Raw genomic sequence first — 21571 nt, 5'->3', positions numbered from 1 at the left:
AGCCACCCTCCTCCAAACAGGTAGGAGCTTCCGCTGATGGTAAAGTTTTACTGTAAGCAGAGAATTTAATCACAAGGTATGTTGGGGCACCCAGGTCACTTTCTAGACCAATAGAACGCCTTTCAGGTCAGTGAGGCCTCAGTCATCCGTCTAGTACATGGGTCTTCAAACTGCGGACCTCCAGCTGCTGTGGAACTACACATCCCAGCACGCCCTGACAGTTTTAGCATGCCTTAATATCAAAACTGTGACAGGGCATGCTGGGATGTATAGTTCCACAGCAGCTGGAGGGCCGCAAGTTAAAGACCCATGCTCTAGTAGATACTCTGTGATATTTCTCCCTCTGGTTCACCGTCTGCCCCCTGTCATTGCTCCCCCGCCCCCCCCCCCCCCCCCCCCCAGCTCAACGAAGGGTTATTTTTTTATGCAAAATAAAATTACACATGAATAGGAAACATTTTCCTGTATATTAAATAGACAGAAGCGGAGTCTGAAAAACTGTTTTATTTCCCGGCGTTTGCTCATTATAAGGCTTTGTCATGCACACTTCTGGGAACAGTGCTTCGCCGTCATACACAATCAATAGATGCTCGTATCGCATGCACCAACCTCGCACCGGGTGCCTTTCCGAATCTTTGCATGAGAAATGTACATTAGATATTTGGCACAGCGGATAAATAGAAATCCATTTAGCAGCGTTACGTTCCGTCTCTGGAACTATTGCCCCAGCTGGGCGCGTTTCACATTCAAATTTATTTTTGAATTTTCCCCCGTTTCCAGCATGCGCGGTCTTTAAAAAGAAAAACGAAAAAGAAAAGGAAATAAATATTTTGGCCTCTGATTAGCCCTCTGGTTTTCTGGATTCCGTGGTGAGTATGATCACCTGCTCCTTGTGTCCGTCGTTGGAACAGCTGGACACTGCGTTTGCTACTTGGCAAAACTTTCTGAGTAGGATCTGTCTGAGCAACAGGTAAACCCAAGGGTCCAGTATCTGGTTGAGGGAGGCTAGGCGGATTGCGGTGAGGAAGAAATTACAGTCTTTCTGTAGCTCGGAGTTCTGCGCTGCAGGCGTCAGCCCGCAACGCTCAGCTGAGGTATGATTAAAGATCATCTTTAGCATAATCACCTGTTAGGAGATAAAAAAAAAAAAAAAAGAACAAACTTACTTAACATCGTGGGTCACGGTAAACATATTTAAAACTACAGTGAATAAAAAAAATACAGTATGGTGTTATTAATGAGCCCAACGAGACTTAAAATGATAATAAATAAAGCCCCGAGGGGGGGGTGGGGGGGGTTATGAAAGATGGAGAGAGATAAAATTGTGAGAAATAAAGTAACAGCCAATCAGCTTCTGCCTTACTTTTTACATGCTGTGTTTGAAAATTGACAGGAGCGGATTGGTTGGTACATTATCTCTCACAATTGTATCTCTCTCCAAGCTTTGATAAACACCCCCCCCCCTAAAAGTTTTATTATAATAATCAGTGCATTTCCTTAAAACAGCTTTGCTCTCCTTTCTTTCTTCATATAAGACACAGCAGCAGAACTGTAGCTCACTATACAGTACACACTTTGATCTATATTCACACAGTTACAGTCCAGACTCTTCAGCTCAAGGGGGCTGCAAAGGGGGTTTGTGAACTTGGACAGCAGTCAGCAGTGAATGTAGCAAATCACTATGAAATGAGTTGAGAGAGATCTATCCTAGTTCAGCAGCCACCTCAGTCTTTCTTTCTTGGTTGGCGCTCCTCTGACAGCTGAAACCCGGCAGCCAGTGCCTCCTATGTCTCTGGGAGTTACACCAATTGCTGGGGCGGACACCCAGGGGCTTCCACGCATAGCTACATCACCAGGATGGGGGTACTGAGGCATAATGTGAACTGGGGGGCACTACAGTATGTTTAACACATTTGCACATTATACTTTTTAATAACATCACCAGCATATGTTATTGATGATTTTTGTTGTAGGGGCCCCCACAAATGCATCCTTGGATGGGGAATATATATGCTATGCCAGAGATTCAGTTCTTGAGGCACCCTAACAGTCCATGTTTTAAGGATAACCATTCTTGGGGACAGGCGACTTAGTTAGGATTTCAGTCCATTTGATTTAACCAAATGTGCTTAGCCAGGGATATCCTTAAATCTGTACTGTTAGGGTGCCTTGAGGACCGAGTTTGGGAACCTCTGTGCTACGCTGTAATATTTTATCCTTCCCAACCTTCCCAAGCCTGGCCACACCCCCAGTGACATCATGTAGATAGACAGACTGAGCTGTAGATGGAGAAAAGGGGAACAGAAGGCAAACAATGGAACTGCACTAACAATGGGGAGTTATCCAAGCAGTCTTCCCAGTTCCATGTATAAAGCTATAATTGCTAAATTATGGTCTTAGGGTTATATGTTTAGTCACACATATCTTAAAAGGCAGGCTACTGAGTATGTATAATAGAATAAAGCAAAAATCAGAGTATGTATTACTGTGGAACTACAAGTCCCAGCAGGCTTGGCAGCCAGCAAGTCCATTACTTATTATTTATCTATTAGCAAATATTTATGTAGTGCTTGCATATTCCGCTGCACTTTACAACTGAGAACAGTAATAAGATGAGACAGGGTAATACCAGATAGAGGTGGTACATATTTCATATTGGTCCAATCAGATTACAGAGGCTCTTGGTGGGCTGAATGATTAACTGCACAAGTGTGTAGGTAGAGAAAATATGTAATGTTTTGTATGGGGGGGGGGGGGAGTAATTATGTAGATGGGTTGTATAGAGGGGGTGTTATGTAGACTAGCTTACGGAGGTTCCGTGGGTGGTTCTGGAAGAGATGAGTTATCAGGAAATGCTTGAGGGTTTGGAGACTAGAGGAAAGTCTTGTTTTGCGTGGGAGGGCATTCCTAGGTGCAGTCCGAAAAAGTTCTGTAACCATTAATGAGAGAAGGAAATAGGCTATATTTACTAAAGAGTCGACTTTTGTGACACGCAACTTCAAGGAGGGTTTGAGGTAAATATATTAAAGTGACACTAATATTAATGTATAAAGTACACCACCTTAAACCCACCGAGAAGCGCAAATACAGCCCAGTAAGTGCGGACAGGGGGCTCAGATCTTGTGTAGAGCGGAGAGGTCGGGTTGAGAGATAATTTGAGATAAGTGAAGAGATGTATGTCAATGTAGTTTGATTGATTGCCTTATAAGTAAGCAGAATTGTTGGTACATTGAATCCGGTACATGTCATACAGTGGATGAAAGAGCATACCGCAGCTTGTGGAACTAGTAGAACCAGCATGCTTTAGTAGACAGGGTCTGCTAAACATGTAGATACACAAAAAGCCCTTTAATTGAAATAAGTAGTCATCCAAAAACCTGTGATCACTTTTTACTAGATTCCTAAATACGTTTATTCTTTCCTTATGTGGTGCAAGAAGAGAAAAAAAAAGAAAGTAAATGAATAAACCTAATTAAGAATGAGGGGTTGATACAAACAGCCAATCAGAGCGGTTTTACCACTGACACAGGAAATTAAATGAACGTACATTTATCTAAATGCACCGAAATGCTCAATTCTATTATTACACAATTTTTTCAGCACTGGGGAGTATATTTACTAATGTTCGATATTGTATTCAATGTTAAGGACAGTTTGAATCGACTGAAATCGTATCAAATTGACATTCTTTTTCAACGCCCAAATCGTTCATTTACTAACACTCAATTTTGAAATCGATTTCAAAATCTAATCCGATGTGTGTCGATTTTGACTAGTGATTTTGTGTTCAGTTTAGGATATCCATTTCAGAATCGAACATAAAAACACCTTCAAAATTGAATATATAGTCGAATGAAATAGAACAAACACTTCCTAATGTATTCCTATTTGTATTAGACAAAACATATGACATGGTAGAAGCTGCAGTGGTTCCTCTAATTCTGGTTTGCGTACGTCTCCGATGGCGGGGCGTCTGTGCAAGTGCAGAAGAGGTTCCGCGTCGCCGCACACAGTACCCCCTAAGCCGCAGCCAGTCATCATTTGGGGGCGGATAATCCAAAGCCGAAGAGCGATATGCACTGCATTTACCTCTGAATGAGGCCCATTCTTCCTGCAGCCACAGTGAGCCACATGTTTGGGTCCCCCTTTATTAGGTGTTTTTTTATTTTTGTTAAAATTTTTATAAAAACAGCTAAAATCATGTAATTGGACCTGACACATAGGGGGGAATTCAAATGTTTGAAAAGTCGGTTGGGTGTCTTTTCCTGTCTATTAGACAGGGAAAACAGACCCCCAACTGACTTTTCAAACAATTGAATACCCCCCATAAAGCCTGTACAGTATTACTGATATCTGGCTTGATTCTTTGATGGACCCTCTATGGTGATTGCAGCTGCGTGTGTGCGCGTTGAGGATGTACAAAATTATTTAAAAAAAAACCCAGCAGCCCTGAAAAGTTCAGACGCACAGCGGAGCAATCGCAAAGGCTCAGCAACTGCGCACACATTCCCAGCGCACACGCAGATCCATCGATAATCGCAAGCTCGTTTAAATCTATGGCCACGCAGCATGGCAGCCTGTGCAGAGACACCGGAGGCAGGCTGCTTGAGTCTGAATATGCAAGCGCACTTAGCGACACGCTCCAAAAAAGGCCGCGCTGGTCAACTTTCATGTTACATTTGTCCCACATGCAGGGCAGCACGGCTTTGCCCATTAGAGGAAGACTTTGCTTTTACTATCCATGCTAGATAAGGCCCTTATGGGCTCATTTATCAAAGAGTGATAAAGTTCACTGTGAGTGATAAATTGCACCAGCCAATCAGCTCCTTCCTGCCATGTCTCAGGCTGTGTTTGAAAAATGACAGTTAGGAGGTGATTGGCTGGTGCAATTTATCACTCACAGTGAAAGTTATCACTCATTGATAAATGAGCCTATTAGTTTGTTATTTTGGGGATTTGTATGTCGATTTTGTGGTTAATTTTCAAATTGAATGTTAGTAAATCAGGGGCTCCTATAATCGTCTATGTAAAAGTACCAATGTTTTACCGATTTTCCATTCTGAGTAAGATTTGGTTTTATATTCAGTTTTACATTCGATTTTGCCTTTAGTAAATCTCCACCTTGCAAAATCACCAAAACCCAACATCAAACATTAGTAAATTTACCCCTAGATGCCTCCTGGCCTGACCACCAGCCAACACCGCACCAAAAGCGATGTATTATACCGCAAAAGTATTGGAGCTCATATAGATTGGGCAAAGGTATTTTTATTACTTCATTCATGGAATGAAGTAATAAAAAGAAAAATATCTTTGCCCAATTTATATGCGCTGCAATACTTGTGTTCTATATTTGATTTTTTCTTCTGATAAGGTTGAGTAGCCTTATTCTGCTGGCAGCACGTAGATTGGTGTGTATCGAGCGCTTGGCTACATAGAATTGTTTATGTATTATACCGCTTTCAAATCGCCAAGGCCGGGTCCCACCCAGGAATTGGAAACGGGTCATTCCTGGGTGGGATCCGGCTTTGGACCCTACACGCTGCCATCCTGACCGGGTCGGGTTGCTATCCTGGGGCTGGAGATGAGCTCACATCTCCGCCCCGCCTCTCCCTATGTAGTGAACGGGTCCCTGGTATTATAATGATACATTTACCCCGTCATCTAGTTCTGAGGGCTTGCGCTCAGTTTGCAGATGTGTGAAGCGTCACAGACGGATCTGAGCTGTGTTACTGCTGCCTGTAGTGGTCGGGAGGAGGTAATTGGCACAAGGATATTGACCCTTTATCCGTTCGGGTGGTCTTCTGTATGCCGACTGACGGGATCCCGGCGCACAGTATACCGGCGCCGGGATCCCGACAGCCGGCATACCAACACTTATTCTCCCTCGTGGGGGTCCACGACCCCCCTGGAGGGAGAATAAAATAGTGTGGCGCCGCTAGCGCGCCACCGTGCCCGTAGCGTGGCGAGCGCAGCGAGCCCGCAAGGGGCTAATTTGCGCTCGCCACAGTCGGTAAGCCGGCGGTCGGCCTCCCGGCGCCGGTATGCCGGTCGCCGGGAGCCCGACCGCCGGCATATCGTAGTGAACCCATCCGTTCTGATCCCGGCTCCTTCAGGGATAAGTATTGATGTCACCTTATAGATTTTTCTGTATCTAATCCATCTGGACTTTATTAGAAAAGTAGAAAACAAATCCCTGTAGACGTAGGGGTCTAACAGGAGCGACTGATATGTATGGTCATTATTATTAGAGATGAGCGGGTTCGGTTCCTCGGAATCCGAACCCGCCCGAACTTCATTTTTTTTTACACGGGGCCGAGCGACTCGGATCTTCCCGCCTTGCTCGGTTAACCCGAGCGCGCCCGAACGTCATCATCCCGCTGTCGGATTCTCGCGAGGCTCGGATTCTATCGCGAGACTCGGATTCTATATAAGGAGCCGCGCGTCGCCGCCATTTTCACACGTGCATTGAGATTCATAGGGAGAGGACGTGGCTGGCGTCCTCTCCGTTTATAGAGAAGAGAGTGAGACTAGAGTAGAGAGAGACACAGTAGTAATTTTGGGGAGCATTAGGAGGAGTACTACTACTTGCTGAAGTGATAGATAGATAGATAGTGTGACTGTATAATGTATATCTGACTTGTGGGGGAGACACTGACAGTGGGGAGCAGTTAGAGTCTGAGAGCAGGACTCAGGAGTACATATAACGTACAGTGCACACTTTTGCTGCCAGAGTGCCACACTGCCATTGTGACCACACTGACCACCAGTATAATATATATTGTGATTGTCTGCTTAGGAGTACTACTTGCAAGTTGTTGATAGTGTGACCAGTGACCTGACCACCAGTTTAATAATCACCACCAGTTTTATATATATATATATATATATATATATATAAAATTGTATATAATATATATATAATATTGTATACCACCTACCCGTTTTTTTTTTTTTTTCTTTCTTCTTCTTTATACATACTACTATAGTAGCTTACTGTAGCAGTCTGCGGTGCTGCTGAGCTGACAGTGTCCAGCAGGTCCGTCATCAGTCATTACATAATAAATATATATACCTGTCCGGCTGCAGTACTAGTGATATTATATATATATATTGATTTCATCTCATTATCATCCAGTCTATATTAGCAGCAGACACAGTACGGTAGTCCACGGCTGTAGCTACCTCTGTGTCGGCAGTCGCTCGTCCATCCATAATTGTATACCACCTACCCGTGGGTTTTTTTTTTTTCTTTCTTCTTTATACATACTACTATAGTAGCTTACTGTAGCAGTCTGCGGTGCTGCTGAGCTGACAGTGTCCAGCAGGTCCGTCATCAGTCATTACATAATAAATATATCTACCTGTCCGGCTGCAGTACTAGTGTGATATTATATATATATATATATATATATATATTGATTTCATCTCATTATCATCCAGTCTATATTAGCAGCAGACACAGTACGGTAGTCCACGGCTGTAGCTACCTCTGTGTCGGCAGTCGCTCGTCCATCCATAATTGTATACCACCTACCCGTGGGTTTTTTTCTTTTCTTTCTTCTTTATACATACTACTATAGTAGCTTACTGTAGCAGTCTGCGGTGCTGCTGAGCTGACAGTGTCCAGCAGGTCTGTCATCAGTCATCACATAATAAATATATCTACCTGTCCGGCTGCAGTACTAGTGTGATATTTTATATATATATATATATATATATATATATATATATATATTGATTTCATCTCATTATCATCCAGTCTATATTAGCAGCAGACACAGTATGGTAGTCCACGGCTGTAGCTACCTCTGTGTCGGCAGTCGCTCGTCCATCCATAATTGTATACCACCTACCCGTGGTTTTTTTTTTTCTTTCTTCTTTATACATACTACTATAGTAGCTTACTGTAGCAGTCTGCGGTGCTGCTGAGCTGACAGTGTCCAGCAGGTCCGTCATCAGTCATTACATAATAAATATATATACCTGTCCGGCTGCAGTACTAGTGTGATATTATATATATATATATATATATATTGATTTCATCTCATTATCATCCAGTCTATATTAGCAGCAGACACAGTACGGTAGTCCACGGCTGTAGCTACCTCTGTGTCGGCAGTCGCTCGTCCATCCATAATTGTATACCACCTACCCGTGGTTTTTTTTTTTCTTTCTTCTTTATACATACTACTATAGTAGCTTACTGTAGCAGTCTGCGGTGCTGCTGAGCTGACAGTGTCCAGCAGGTCCGTCATCACATAATAAATATATATACCTGTCCGGCTGCAGTACTAGTGATATTATATATATATATATATATATATATATATATATATATATTGATTTCATCTCATTATCATCCAGTCTATATTAGCAGCAGACACAGTACGGTAGTCCACGGCTGTAGCTACCTCTGTGTCGGCAGTCGCTCGTCCATCCATAAGTATACTAGTATCCATCCATCTCCATTGTTTACCTGAGGTGCCTTTTAGTTGTGCCTATTAAAATATGGAGAACAAAAATGTTGAGGTTCCAAAATTATGGAAAGATCAAGATCCACTTCCACCTCGTGCTGAAGCTGCTGCCACTAGTCATGGCCGAGACGATGAAATGCCAGCAACGTCGTCTGCCAAGGCCGATGCCCAATGTCATAGTACAGAGCATGTAAAATCCAAAACACCAAATATCAGTAAAAAAAGGACTCCAAAATCTAAAATAAAATTGTCGGAGGAGAAGCGTAAACTTGCCAATATGCCATTTACCACACGGAGTGGCAAGGAACGGCTGAGGCCCTGGCCTATGTTCATGGCTAGTGGTTCAGCTTCACATGAGGATGGAAGCACTCAGCCTCTCGCTAGAAAAATGAAAAGACTCAAGCTGGCAAAAGCACCGCAAAGAACTGTGCGTTCTTCGAAATCCCAAATCCACAAGGAGAGTCCAATTGTGTCGGTTGCGATGCCTGACCTTCCCAACACTGGACGTGAAGAGCATGCGCCTTCCACCATTTGCACGCCCCCTGCAAGTGCTGGAAGGAGCACCCGCAGTCCAGTTCCTGATAGTCAGATTGAAGATGTCAGTGTTGAAGTACACCAGGATGAGGAGGATATGGGTGTTGCTGGCGCTGGGGAGGAAATTGACAAGGAGGATTCTGATGGTGAGGTGGTTTGCTTAAGTCAGGCACCCGGGGAGACACCTGTTGTCCGTGGGAGGAATATGGCCGTTGACATGCCTGGTGAAAATACCAAAAAAATCAGCTCTTCGGTGTGGAAGTATTTCAACAGAAATGCGGACAACATTTGTCAAGCCGTGTGTTGCCTTTGTCAAGCTGTAATAAGTAGGGGTAAGGATGTTAACCACCTCGGAACATCCTCCCTTATACGTCACCTGCAGCGCATTCATAATAAGTCAGTGACAAGTTCAAAAACTTTGGGCGACAGCGGAAGCAGTCCACTGACCAGTAAATCCCTTCCTCTTGTAACCAAGCTCACGCAAACCACCCCACCAACTCCCTCAGTGTCAATTTCCTCCTTCCCCAGGAATGCCAATAGTCCTGCAGGCCATGTCACTGGCAATTCTGACGATTCCTCTCCTGCCTGGGATTCCTCCGATGCATCCTTGCGTGTAACGCCTACTGCTGCTGGCGCTGCTGTTGTTGCTGCTGGGAGTCGATGGTCATCCCAGAGGGGAAATCGTAAGACCACTTTTACTACTTCCACCAAGCAATTGACTGTCCAACAGTCCTTTGCGAGGAAGATGAAATATCACAGCAGTCATCCTGCTGCAAAGCGGATAACTGAGGCCTTGGCATCCTGGGTGGTGAGAAACGTGGTTCCGGTATCCATCATTACTGCAGAGCCAACTAGAGACTTGTTGGAGGTACTGTGTCCCCGGTACCAAATACCATCTAGGTTCCATTTCTCTAGGCAGGCGATACCGAAAATGTACACAGACCTCAGAAAAAGAGTCACCAGTGTCCTAAAAAATGCAGCTGTACCCAATGTCCACTTAACCACGGACATGTGGACAAGTGGAGCAGGCAGGGTCAGGACTATATGACTGTGACAGCCCACTGGGTAGATGTATGGACTCCCGCCGCAAGAACAGCAGCGGCGGCACCAGTAGCAGCATCTCGCAAACGCCAACTCTTTCCTAGGCAGGCTACGCTTTGTATCACCGGTTTCCAGAATACGCACACAGCTGAAAACCTCTTACGGCAACTGAGGAAGATCATCGCGGAATGGCTTACCCCAATTGGACTCTCCTGTGGATTTGTGGCATCGGACAACGCCAGCAATATTGTGTGTGCATTAAATCTGGGCAAATTCCAGCACGTCCCATGTTTTGCACATACCTTGAATTTGGTGGTGCAGAATTTTTTTAAAAACGACAGGGGCGTGCAAGAGATGCTGTCGGTGGCCAGAAGAATTGCGGGACACTTTCGGCGTACAGGCACCACGTACAGAAGACTGGAGCAACACCAAAAACGCCTGAACCTGCCCTGCCATCATCTGAAGCAAGAAGTGGTAACGAGGTGGAATTCAACCCTATATATGCTTCAGAGGTTGGAGGAGCAGCAAAAGGCCATTCAAGCCTATACAATTCAGCACAATATAGGAGGTGGAATGCACCTGTCTCAAGCGCAGTGGAGAATGATTTCAACGTTGTGCAAGGTTCTGCTGCCCTTTGAACTTGCCACACGTGAAGTCAGTTCAGACACTGCCAGCCTGAGTCAGGTCATTCCCCTCATCAGGCTTTTGCAGAAGAAGCTGGATGTTACGATTCCTGTACTCCAGACTGGAGAAGATCTTATGGCAGAGATCTGAGTACAGGAATGAAATACAGGTTGTGGGAGCTGGAGAGCCTAGTAACCCCTGGCGCCCTAACTCCGTTGTCTCGCCCGTGTTATCAGAAATCCCCTGCGAGACTATGGTTGCTTGAGCCCATGGCAGCCGCGTTCGAAGGGCGGATTATGTCTGCCCAACCCCGATGCCCCCGCAGGTCTTAATGGGAGACAAGGGGAAGTCCGAGACAGGGAGATAACAAGGGGCCCTCTGACTAAGCAACCAAGCCAGGGGTTACAAGCTAACTTAACTAAATCAAAAGGTATGTGCGGACTAGCCGCCAGGGAAAAGGACAACCAAGGATCCACGGATCCGACACTCCTATCCGGCACCGCTGGACACCAGAGTGGATCTTGTGGAAGCGGAATCCTCCGCAAAGCTCCAGAACTCAAAATAAACACAATAATAAATAGTAGCGGACAAGCCGCAACACACGGCTGCGCCGCGACTCACGAACACCACCAGATGTTAAAGGTGCTCGGTCAGACTCCAGGAACAGATGGTAACTTCCGAGTACTGGATCACTGAGAACAGGAACAAACGAACAGACCGGGACTGGGAACTCTCTCTGCAGCAGAATCAGGCAAACAGGAAGCTATCACCGGCGTCTGTGAGGAGTCCTGGGAGTGCTTTTAACAGAGAGTCTTCCAATCAGCTGTTTGGAGGCTGATTGGATTAAATGCCATGCAGCTGACAAGCTGCATGGCCAGGGAAACAGATGAGTGATAATTACAACATGCCGTGCAGCTGCATGCTACACAGCCAGGAAACCAGTGATGATATAAACTTAGACCCAGCAACGGGGAACACGATCCGACAGTGGCGTCCCCGTTGCTAGGCGCCGGCCGCACTGACGAGCGGACCCTCGGCGCCTAACAGTACCCCCCCTTGAGGAGGGGTCAAGGTACCCCTAAATCCGGGTTTCTGAGGAAATTCTTGAAAAAATGCCCTTTTGAGCCTTGGGGCATGAAGGTCCTCATCTAGGACCCACGACCTTTCCTCAGGACCATAACCTTTCCAATGCACCAAAAAATAAAGCCGACCCCGGGACAGCTTGGAATCGAGAACCTTCTCAACCACGAACTCCTGCTGACCCTGTACATTAACTGGTGATCTCCCCTGAGGTTTTTTACGAGGAAATCTGCTAGATGAAACATATGGTTTGAGCAAAGAGCAATGGAAGGTATTTCCGATTCGTAACGTTTTTGGTAGCTGTAACCGGAAAGCAACTGGATTGACTTTTTTGATAATGAGAAATGGTCCAATAAATCTAGGACCCAATCTGGCTGAGGTTTGTCGAAGTTTGATATTGCGAGTCGACAGCCACACCCTGTCTCCTACTCTAAAAGTGCACGGCCGCCGGAACCTGTCCGAAAAATCTTTTTCCTTGAAAGCTGCTTTTCTGAGAGCTATGTGCACTTTTTTCCAAATAAGTTTAAGATGAGAGGTCAGGGCCAGAGAGGAGACAGAGGAATGTTGGAAAAATGAATTAGCTCTGGGGTGGAAACCAAAAACTGCAAAAAATGGAGACACATTGGTGGAGGAATGACAGGCATTATTATAAGCAAACTCTGCCAATGGAAGAAACTCAGACCAGTCATTTTGGAGTTTGGCCGAGTACAAACGCAAATATTGTTTTAAGGATTGGTTCACTCGCTCAGTCTGTCCATTTGATTGTGGGTGATAACCGGAGGTTAATGATAATTTCATTTTTAACGAAGCACAAAAAGACTTCCAAAACTGTGCAATGAATTGTGGACCCCTGTCAGAAACAATATCAGTGGGTAACCCATGGAGTCTGAAAACATGACGGAGGAACAAGACTGCCAATCCCTGGGCAGATGGCAATCGGGGAAGACCAATAAAATGAGCCATCTTACTAAAACGGTCCACTACCACCCATATGACTGTGCATCCAGCTGACAGAGGGAGATCCACCACAAAATCCATGGAGATATGCGACCATGGTCTAAGAGGAACATTCAATGGCATAAGTTGACCAATAGGCAAAGAACGGGGAACTTTATGCTGTGCACAGACCTGACACGAAAAAACAAACTCTTTAATGTCTTTAGAAAGACCAGGCCACCACACTGAGCGGGATACCAATTCAAAAGTTTTAGCGACTCCCAGATGCCCTGCAACTTTGCTATCATGAAATTCCTCCAAAACAGTTGCTCTCAAAAACTCAGGAACAAAAAGACGACCAGCAGGAGTATTTCCCGGAGCTTGATGTTGAAGCAGCTTCAATTGAGAAAAAACATCCTGTGTGAGACCTGCCTGAATGACTGAAGGCGGAAGTATGAGAGTAACAGGACTGTTGTCTTGAGCGGGAAGAAAACTGCGTGAGAGGGCATCTGCCTTGGTATTCTTGGAACCAGGTCTGAAGGTGATAATGAATTTGAAACGAGTGAAAAATAAAGCCCAACGAGCCTGTCGGGCATTCAGTCGCTTAGCTGATTCAATGTATTGAAGATTTTTGTGATCTGTCAAAACAGAAATGGTATGGGTCGCTCCTTCAAGCCAATGTCTCCACTCCTCAAAAGCCCATTTAATAGCCAGCAACTCCCGATTACCAACATCGTAGTTGGATTCAGCAGATGAGAATTTCCTGGACATAAAGGCACAAGGATGTAACTCAAGGGAATCTGGATCCTTCTGAGAAAGGATAGCCCCTACACCAACCTCCGAGGCATCTACCTCAACGATGAAAGGCAATTCTGGGTTGGGATGTCTAAGGACAGGGGCTGAGACAAAGGCTTGTTTCAAGGCCTGAAAAGATACTTTAGCTTCACATGACCAATTGGTAGGATCTGCTCCCTTCTTAGTGAGTGCCACAATGGGAGCAACTATGTCAGAGAAAGAGTGAATAAACCTTCTGTAGTAGTTCGCAAACCCTAAAAAGCGCTGAATTGCTTTTAAGTTGGTGGGTTGCGCCCAACTCAGGATGGCTTGGAGCTTCTTAGGTTCCATTCGGAATCCCCGAGGGGAAATAATGTACCCTAAAAAGGATACCTCCGTGACGTGAAATTCACACTTCTCCGGTTTGGCATACAAGTGATTTTCACGTAATTTCTTAAGTACCTGACGCACCTGGGTAACATGTTGTTCTATAGAGTCAGAATAAATCAAAATGTCGTCTAAATAGACCACAACGAATCTTCCCAGAAACTCACGGAGCACATCATTTATGAGATCCTGAAAGACTGCCGGAGCGTTAGATAGGCCGAAAGGCATGACCAGATACTCATAGTGACCTGATTGAGTACTGAATGCCGTTTTCCACTCATCCCCCGATCTGATTCTAATGAGATTATATGCTCCTCTCAGGTCAATCTTGGAAAAAATAACAGCCGAACGTAGCTGATCAAAGAGGACAGAGATCAGAGGCAGAGGGTAAGTATTCTTTACTGAGATTTTATTCAGGGCTCGAAAGTCAATGCAGGGTCTGAGGGAACCATCCTTCTTCTCTACGAAGAAAAAACCTGCACTTAAAGGGGATTTAGATGGCCTGATAAACCCTTTCTCAAGACTTTCTTTCACATACTCATTCATGGCCACAGTTTCAGGACCAGACAATGCATATAACCTTCCTTTAGGCAACGTGGCACCAGGAATTAACTCAATGGTACAATCATAAGGCCTATGGGGAGGCAAAATATCCGCATTGCCCTTGGAAAACACATCCAAAAAATCTTGGTACTCTCCAGGAATATGTGCGGACCTGGCAGCAGCTACTCGGATAGGAAGTGTAATACATTCTTTATCACAGATGGTACTCCATTGTAGAATCTCCCCAGACTGCCAATCTATGATGGGATTATGAAAGGCCAGCCAAGGGTGACCCAGAACCACAGGAACTGCTGGACAATGGGTAAGAAAAAACTCAATCTTTTCAGAATGTAGAGCTCCCACCGAGAGCAAAACAGGAGGTGTACATAGAGAAATAACCCCATTGGATAAGGGACTCCCATCTAAACCATGCATGGTGATACACCTACTTAAGGTTAACTGAGGAATACCTAAGGCCTTGGCCCATGTTAAGTCCATAAAGTTTCCTGCAGCTCCACTGTCCACAAAAGCAGAGACCGAGGAACAGAGGCTGTCATAAGAAACTTTAGCAGGAACCAATAGTGAATTATTTGAGGAGATGAGCTGTAGACCAAAGTGAACCCCCTCACTATTCACTTGGTCAGGAAGTTTCCCGACTTGTTTGGGCAACTACGGGCAAAATGTCCCTTACCTCCGCAGTACAAACACAGACCAGAATTTTGCCTCCTGGTTCTTTCTTCCGGAGACAATTTGGAGAGACCAATCTGCATAGGCTCCTCCATGTCTATCGGAACGGAAGAAACACAGGGAAAAGAAACTACAGATGCCCCTTTCTCAGTCCTCCGCTCTCTGAGCCGACGATCTATTTTAATAGAGAGCTCCATGAGTTTATCAAGGTTCTCAGGAGCGGGATACTGAAGGAGGCTGTCTTTTATAGATTCAGATAAGCCGAGGCGAAACTGACTGCGCAGGGCAGGATCATTCCAGCCACAGTCGTTCGACCAACGGCGAAACTCCGTACAATAATTCTCTGCAGGATTCCTACCCTGTCTTAGAGCACGCAACTGACTTTCTGCGGATGCCTCTCTATCAGGGTCGTCATACAATAGCCCTAAAGATTTTAAAAAAGCGTCTACAGACGATAAGGCCGGATCGTCTGTCTTTAAACCAAAAGCCCAGGTCTGAGGATCCCCCTGAAGCAGAGAAATTATAATTCCAACCCGTTGAGCCTCCGTACCTGAGGAAACTGGTCTTAAACGAAAATACAGTTTACAAGACTCTTTAAAATTAAAAAACTGTTTTCTATCCCCAGAAAAACGGTCAGGCAGATGCATTTTTGGTTCAGGGATGACCCTCGGGGAAGTCCGTAACAGATCTTCCTGTGAGCTCACCCGGAGGGACAGATCCTGAACCATCTGGGTAAGTTCCTGAATCTGACTAACCAAAAACTGGCCAGGATTTGGCCCAACACCGGTGGGATTCATGAGGCCGACAAATTTCTCCCTACTGGATAAATGAAAAAATTAACTCCTGTTGAAATTTTTTCTTTTGTCTGGCCGGTGATAATGTTACGATTCCTGTACTCCAGACTGGAGAAGATCTTATGGCAGAGATCTGAGTACAGGAATGAAATACAGGTTGTGGGAGCTGGAGAGCCTAGTAACCCCTGGCGCCCTAACTCCGTTGTCTCGCCCGTGTTATCAGAAATCCCCTGCGAGACTATGGTTGCTTGAGCCCATGGCAGCCGCGTTCGAAGGGCGGATTATGTCTGCCCAACCCCGATGCCCCCGCAGGTCTTAATGGGAGACAAGGGGAAGTCCGAGACAGGGAGATAACAAGGGGCCCTCTGACTAAGCAACCAAGCCAGGGGTTACAAGCTAACTTAACTAAATCAAAAGGTATGTGCGGACTAGCCGCCAGGGAAAAGGACAACCAAGGATCCACGGATCCGACACTCCTATCCGGCACCGCTGGACACCAGAGTGGATCTTGTGGAAGCGGAATCCTCCGCAAAGCTCCAGAACTCAAAATAAACACAATAATAAATAGTAGCGGACAAGCCGCAACACACGGCTGCGCCGCGACTCACGAACACCACCAGATGTTAAAGGTGCTCGGTCAGACTCCAGGAACAGATGGTAACTTCCGAGTACTGGATCACTGAGAACAGGAACAAACGAACAGACCGGGACTGGGAACTCTCTCTGCAGCAGAATCAGGCAAACAGGAAGCTATCACCGGCGTCTGTGAGGAGTCCTGGGAGTGCTTTTAACAGAGAGTCTTCCAATCAGCTGTTTGGAGGCTGATTGGATTAAATGCCATGCAGCTGACAAGCTGCATGGCCAGGGAAACAGATGAGTGATAATTACAACATGCCGTGCAGCTGCATGCTACACAGCCAGGAAACCAGTGATGATATAAACTTAGACCCAGCAACGGGGAACACGATCCGACAGTGGCGTCCCCGTTGCTAGGCGCCGGCCGCACTGACGAGCGGACCCTCGGCGCCTAACACTGGAGACATTGAAGGAGGAGCTAACACGGAGCAATTCAGCTAGGCATGTGGGACTTGTGGATGGAGCCCTTAATTCGCTTAACAAGGATTCACGGGTGGTCAATCTGTTGAAATCAGAGCACTACATTTTGGCCACCGTGCTCGATCCTAGATTTAAAACCTACCTTGGATCTCTCTTTCCGGCAGACACAAGTCTGCTGGGGTTCAAAGACCTGCTGGTGAGAAAATTGTCAAGTCAAGCGGAACGCGACCTGTCAACATCTCCTCCTTCACATTCTCCCGCAACTGGGGGTGCGAGGAAAAGGCTCAGAATTCCGAGCCCACCCGCTGGCAGTGATGCAGGGCAGTCTGGAGCGACTGCTGATGCTGACATCTGGTCCGGACTGAAGGACCTGTCAACGATTACGGACATGTCGTCTACTGTCACTGCATATGATTCTCTCCCCATTGAAAGAATGGTGGAGGATTATATGAGTGACCGCATCCAAGTAGGCACGTCACACAGTCCGTACTTATACTGGCAGGGAAAAGAGGCAATTTGGAGGCCCTTGCACAAACTGGCTTTATTCTACCTAAGTTGCCCTCCCACAAGTGTGTACTCCGAAAGAGTGTTTAGTGCCTCCGCTCACCTTGTCAGCAATCGGCGTACGAGTTTACTTCCAGAAAATGTGGAGAAGATGATGTTCATTAAAATGAATTATAATCAATTCCTCCGTGGAGACATTGACCAGCAGCAATTGCCTCCACAAAGTACACAGGGAGCTGAGATGGTGGATTCCAGTGGGGACGAATTGATAATCTGTGAGGAGGGGGATGTACACGGTGATATATCGGAGGATGATGATGAGGTGGACATCTTGCCTCTGTAGAGCCAGTTTGTGCAAGGAGAGATTAATTGCTTCTTTTTTGGTGGGTGTCCAAACCAACCCGTCATTTCAGTCACAGTCGTGTGGCAGACCCTGTCACTGAAATGATGGGTTGGTTAAAGTGTGCATGTCCTGTTTATACAACATAAGGGTGGGTGGGAGAGCCCAAGGACAATTCCATCTTGCACCTCTTTTTTCTTTAATTTTTCTTTGCGTCATGTGCTGTTTGGGGAGTGTTTTTTGGAAGGGCCATCCTGCGTGACACTGCAGTGACACTCTTAGATGGGCCAGGTGTTTGTGTCGGCCACTAGGGTCGCTTATCTTACTCACACAGCTACCTCATTGCGCCTCTTTTTTTCTTTGTGTCATGTGCTGTTTGGGGAGTGTTTTTTGGAAGGGCCATCCTGCGTGACACTGCAGTGCCACTCCTAGATGGGCCCGGTGTTTGTGTCGGCCACTAGGGTCGCTTATCTTACTCACACAGCTACCTCATTGCGCCTCTTTTTTTCTTTGCGTCATGTGCTGTTTGGGGAGTGTTTTTTGGAAGGGCCATCCTGCGTGACACTGCAGTGCCACTCCTAGATGGGCCAGGTGTTTGTGTCGGCCACTAGGGTCGCTTATCTTACTCACACAGCTACCTCATTGCGCCTCTTTTTTTCTTTGCGTCATGTGCTGTTTGGGGAGTGTTTTTTGGAAGGGCCATCCTGCGTGACACTGCAGTGCCACTCCTAGATGGGCCCGGTGTTTGTGTCGGCCACTAGGGTCGCTTAGCTTAGTCATCCAGCGACCTCGGTGCAAATTTTAGGACTAAAAATAATATTGTGAGGTGTGAGGTATTCAGAATAGACTGAAAATGAGTGGAAATTATGGTTTTTGAGGTTAATAATACTTTGGGATCAAAATGACCCCCAAATTCTATGATTTAAGCTGTTTTTTAGTGTTTTTTGAAAAAAACACCCGAATCCAAAACACACCCGAATCCGACAAAAAAAATTCGGTGAGGTTTTGCCAAAACGCGGTCGAACCCAAAACACGGCCGCGGAACCGAACCCAAAACCAAAACACAAAACCCAAAAAATTTCAAGTGCACATCTCTAATTATTATTAGCACATATCCTGACGCTACAATATCACAGGAACAGCTAAGATGGGAATAAGATTAGTGTTCCTCACCGTTTCCTTATATTCCAGATAAAGCGAGTTTCAGAGACTCAGAGACCAGAACAGGCAGCTCCTATATACTGTGCTATGTGATAACTGGTATACAGATATATATTGTTATATTTCTAAAAACATCTTTATTACATGGCTCTGTGTGAAGCAGTAATGAGATACATAACCTGATATTCTACAAGAAACAACTGGCTCAATACTGCAAATTGTATCATAAAGGGACTACTGTACCGTACGAGAGACTTCATCTCATCCACATTGTAACCTTGTACCGACAGTCTAATATCCACGCTGCGTTATACAGCGACAGCGCAATTACTGACATGATGCAGAATGTAACCACACAATATTGTATGACCTCTGTTATATCGCCTAGGACATTCTTATAGGGATTGTAGCAGGGGGACATATATATAATATATAGTGTCCACGCTGCGTTACACAGGACAGTGCAATTACTGACATGATGCAGAATGTAACCACACAATATCGTATGACCTCAGTTATATCGCCTAGGACATTCTTATAGGGATTGTAGCAGGGGGACATATATATAATATATAGTGTCCACGCTGCGTTATACAGGACAGTGCAATTACTGACATGATGCAGAATGTAACAACACAATATCGTATGACCTCAGTTATATCGCCTAGGACATTCTTATAGGGATTGTAGCAGGGGGACATATATAATATATAGTGTCCACGCTGCGTTATACAGCGACAGCGCAATTACTGACATGATGCAGAATGTAACCACACAATATTGTATGACCTCTGTTATATCGCCTAGGACATTCTTATAGGGATTGTAGCAGGGGGACATATATAATATATAGTGTCCACGCTGCGTTATACAGCGACAGCGCAATTACTGACATGATGCAGAATGTAACCACACAATATGGTATGACCTCTGTTATATCGCCTAGGACATTCTTATAGGGATTGTAGCAGGGGGACATATATAATATATAGTGTCCACGCTGCGTTACACAGGACAGTGCAATTACTGACATGATGCAGAATGTAACCACACAATATCGTATGACCTCAGTTATATCGCCTAGGACATTCTTATAGGGATTGTAGCAGGGGAACATATATATATATAATATATAGTGTCCACGCTGCGTTACACAGGACAGTGCAATTACTGACATGATGCAGAATGTAACCACACAATATCGTATGACCTCTGTTATATCGCCTAGGACATTCTTATAGGGATTGTAGCAGGGGGACATATATATAATATATAGTGTCCACGCTGCGTTATACAGGGACAGTGCAATTACTGACATGATGCAGAATGTAACCACACAATATCGTATGACCTCTGTTATATCGCCTAGGACATTCTTATAGGGATTGTAGCAGGGGGACATATATAATATATAGTGTCCACGCTGCGTTATACAGCGACAGCGCAATTACTGACATGATGCAGAATGTAACCACACAATATCGTATGACCTCTGTTATATCGCCTAGGACATTCTTATAGGGATTGTAGCAGGGGGACATATATAATATATAGTGTCCACGCTGCGTTACACAGGACAGTGCAATTACTGACATGATGCAGAATGTAACCACACAATATCGTATGACCTCTGTTATATCGCCTAGGACATTCTTATAGGGATTGTAGCAGGGGGACATATATAATATATAGTGTCCACGCTGCGTTATACAGGACAGCACAATTACTGACATGATGCAGAATGTAACCACACAATAATGTATGACCTCAGTTATATCGCCTAGGACATTCTTATAGGGATTGTAGCAGGGGGACATATATATAATATATAGTGTCCACGCTGCATTATACAGCGACAGCGCAATTACTGACATGATGCAGAGTGTAACCACACAATATCGTATGACCTCAGTTATATCGCCTAGGACATTCTTATAGGGATTGTAGCAGGGGGACATATATATAATATATAGTGTCCACGCTGCGTTATACAGCGACAGCGCAATTACTGACATGATGCAGAATGTAACCACACAATATCGTATGACCTCTGTTATATCGCCTAGGACATTCTTATAGGGATTGTAGCAGGGGGACATATATATAATATATAGTGTCCACGCTGCGTTATACAGCGACAGCGCAATTACTGACATGATGCAGAATGTAACCACACAATATCGTATGACCTCTGTTATATCGCCTAGGACATTCTTATAGGGATTGTAGCAGGGGGACATATAATAAGATTTTACTTACCGATAAATCTATTTCTCGTAGTCCGTAGTGGATGCTGGGACTCCGTAAGGACCATGGGGAATAGCGGCTCCGCAGGAGACAGGGCACAAAATAAAAGCTTAAGGATCAGGTGGTGTGCACTGGCTCCTCCCCCTATGACCCTCCTCCAAGCCTCAGTTAGGATACTGTGCCCGGACGAGCGTACATAATAAGGAAGGATATTGAATCCCGGGTAAGACTCATACCAGCCACACCAATCACACCGTATAACTTGTGATCTGAACCCAGTTAACAGTATGATAAACGCAAAGGAGCCTCTGAAAAGATGGCTCACAACAATAATAACCCGAATTTTTGTAACAACTATATACAAGTATTGCAGACAATCCGCACTA

The 21571-nt window shown here is 45.2% G+C and overlaps 1 protein-coding gene across 1 annotated transcript in view; it reads right to left on the bottom strand.

Moving 5' to 3' along the window:
* Positions 1 to 489: 489 nt before the first annotated feature.
* PTGER3 (prostaglandin E receptor 3) overlaps positions 490 to 21571 on the bottom strand; it is a 52867-nt gene continuing 31785 nt past the window's right edge. Inside the window, exon 2 of the mRNA XM_063939094.1 lies at positions 490 to 1126. Within this exon, the coding sequence (XP_063795164.1) occupies positions 842 to 1126 (285 nt within the window). The 3' untranslated portion in view covers positions 490 to 841. The remainder of the gene's footprint in view (positions 1127 to 21571) is intronic.

Source organism: Pseudophryne corroboree, chromosome 9, assembly GCF_028390025.1.
Source record: "Pseudophryne corroboree isolate aPseCor3 chromosome 9, aPseCor3.hap2, whole genome shotgun sequence".
NCBI classification, from domain to species: domain Eukaryota; kingdom Metazoa; phylum Chordata; class Amphibia; order Anura; family Myobatrachidae; genus Pseudophryne; species Pseudophryne corroboree.
Note: the sequence above shows the minus strand (reverse complement) of the source record. Positions and strands in the feature narration are given on the sequence as shown.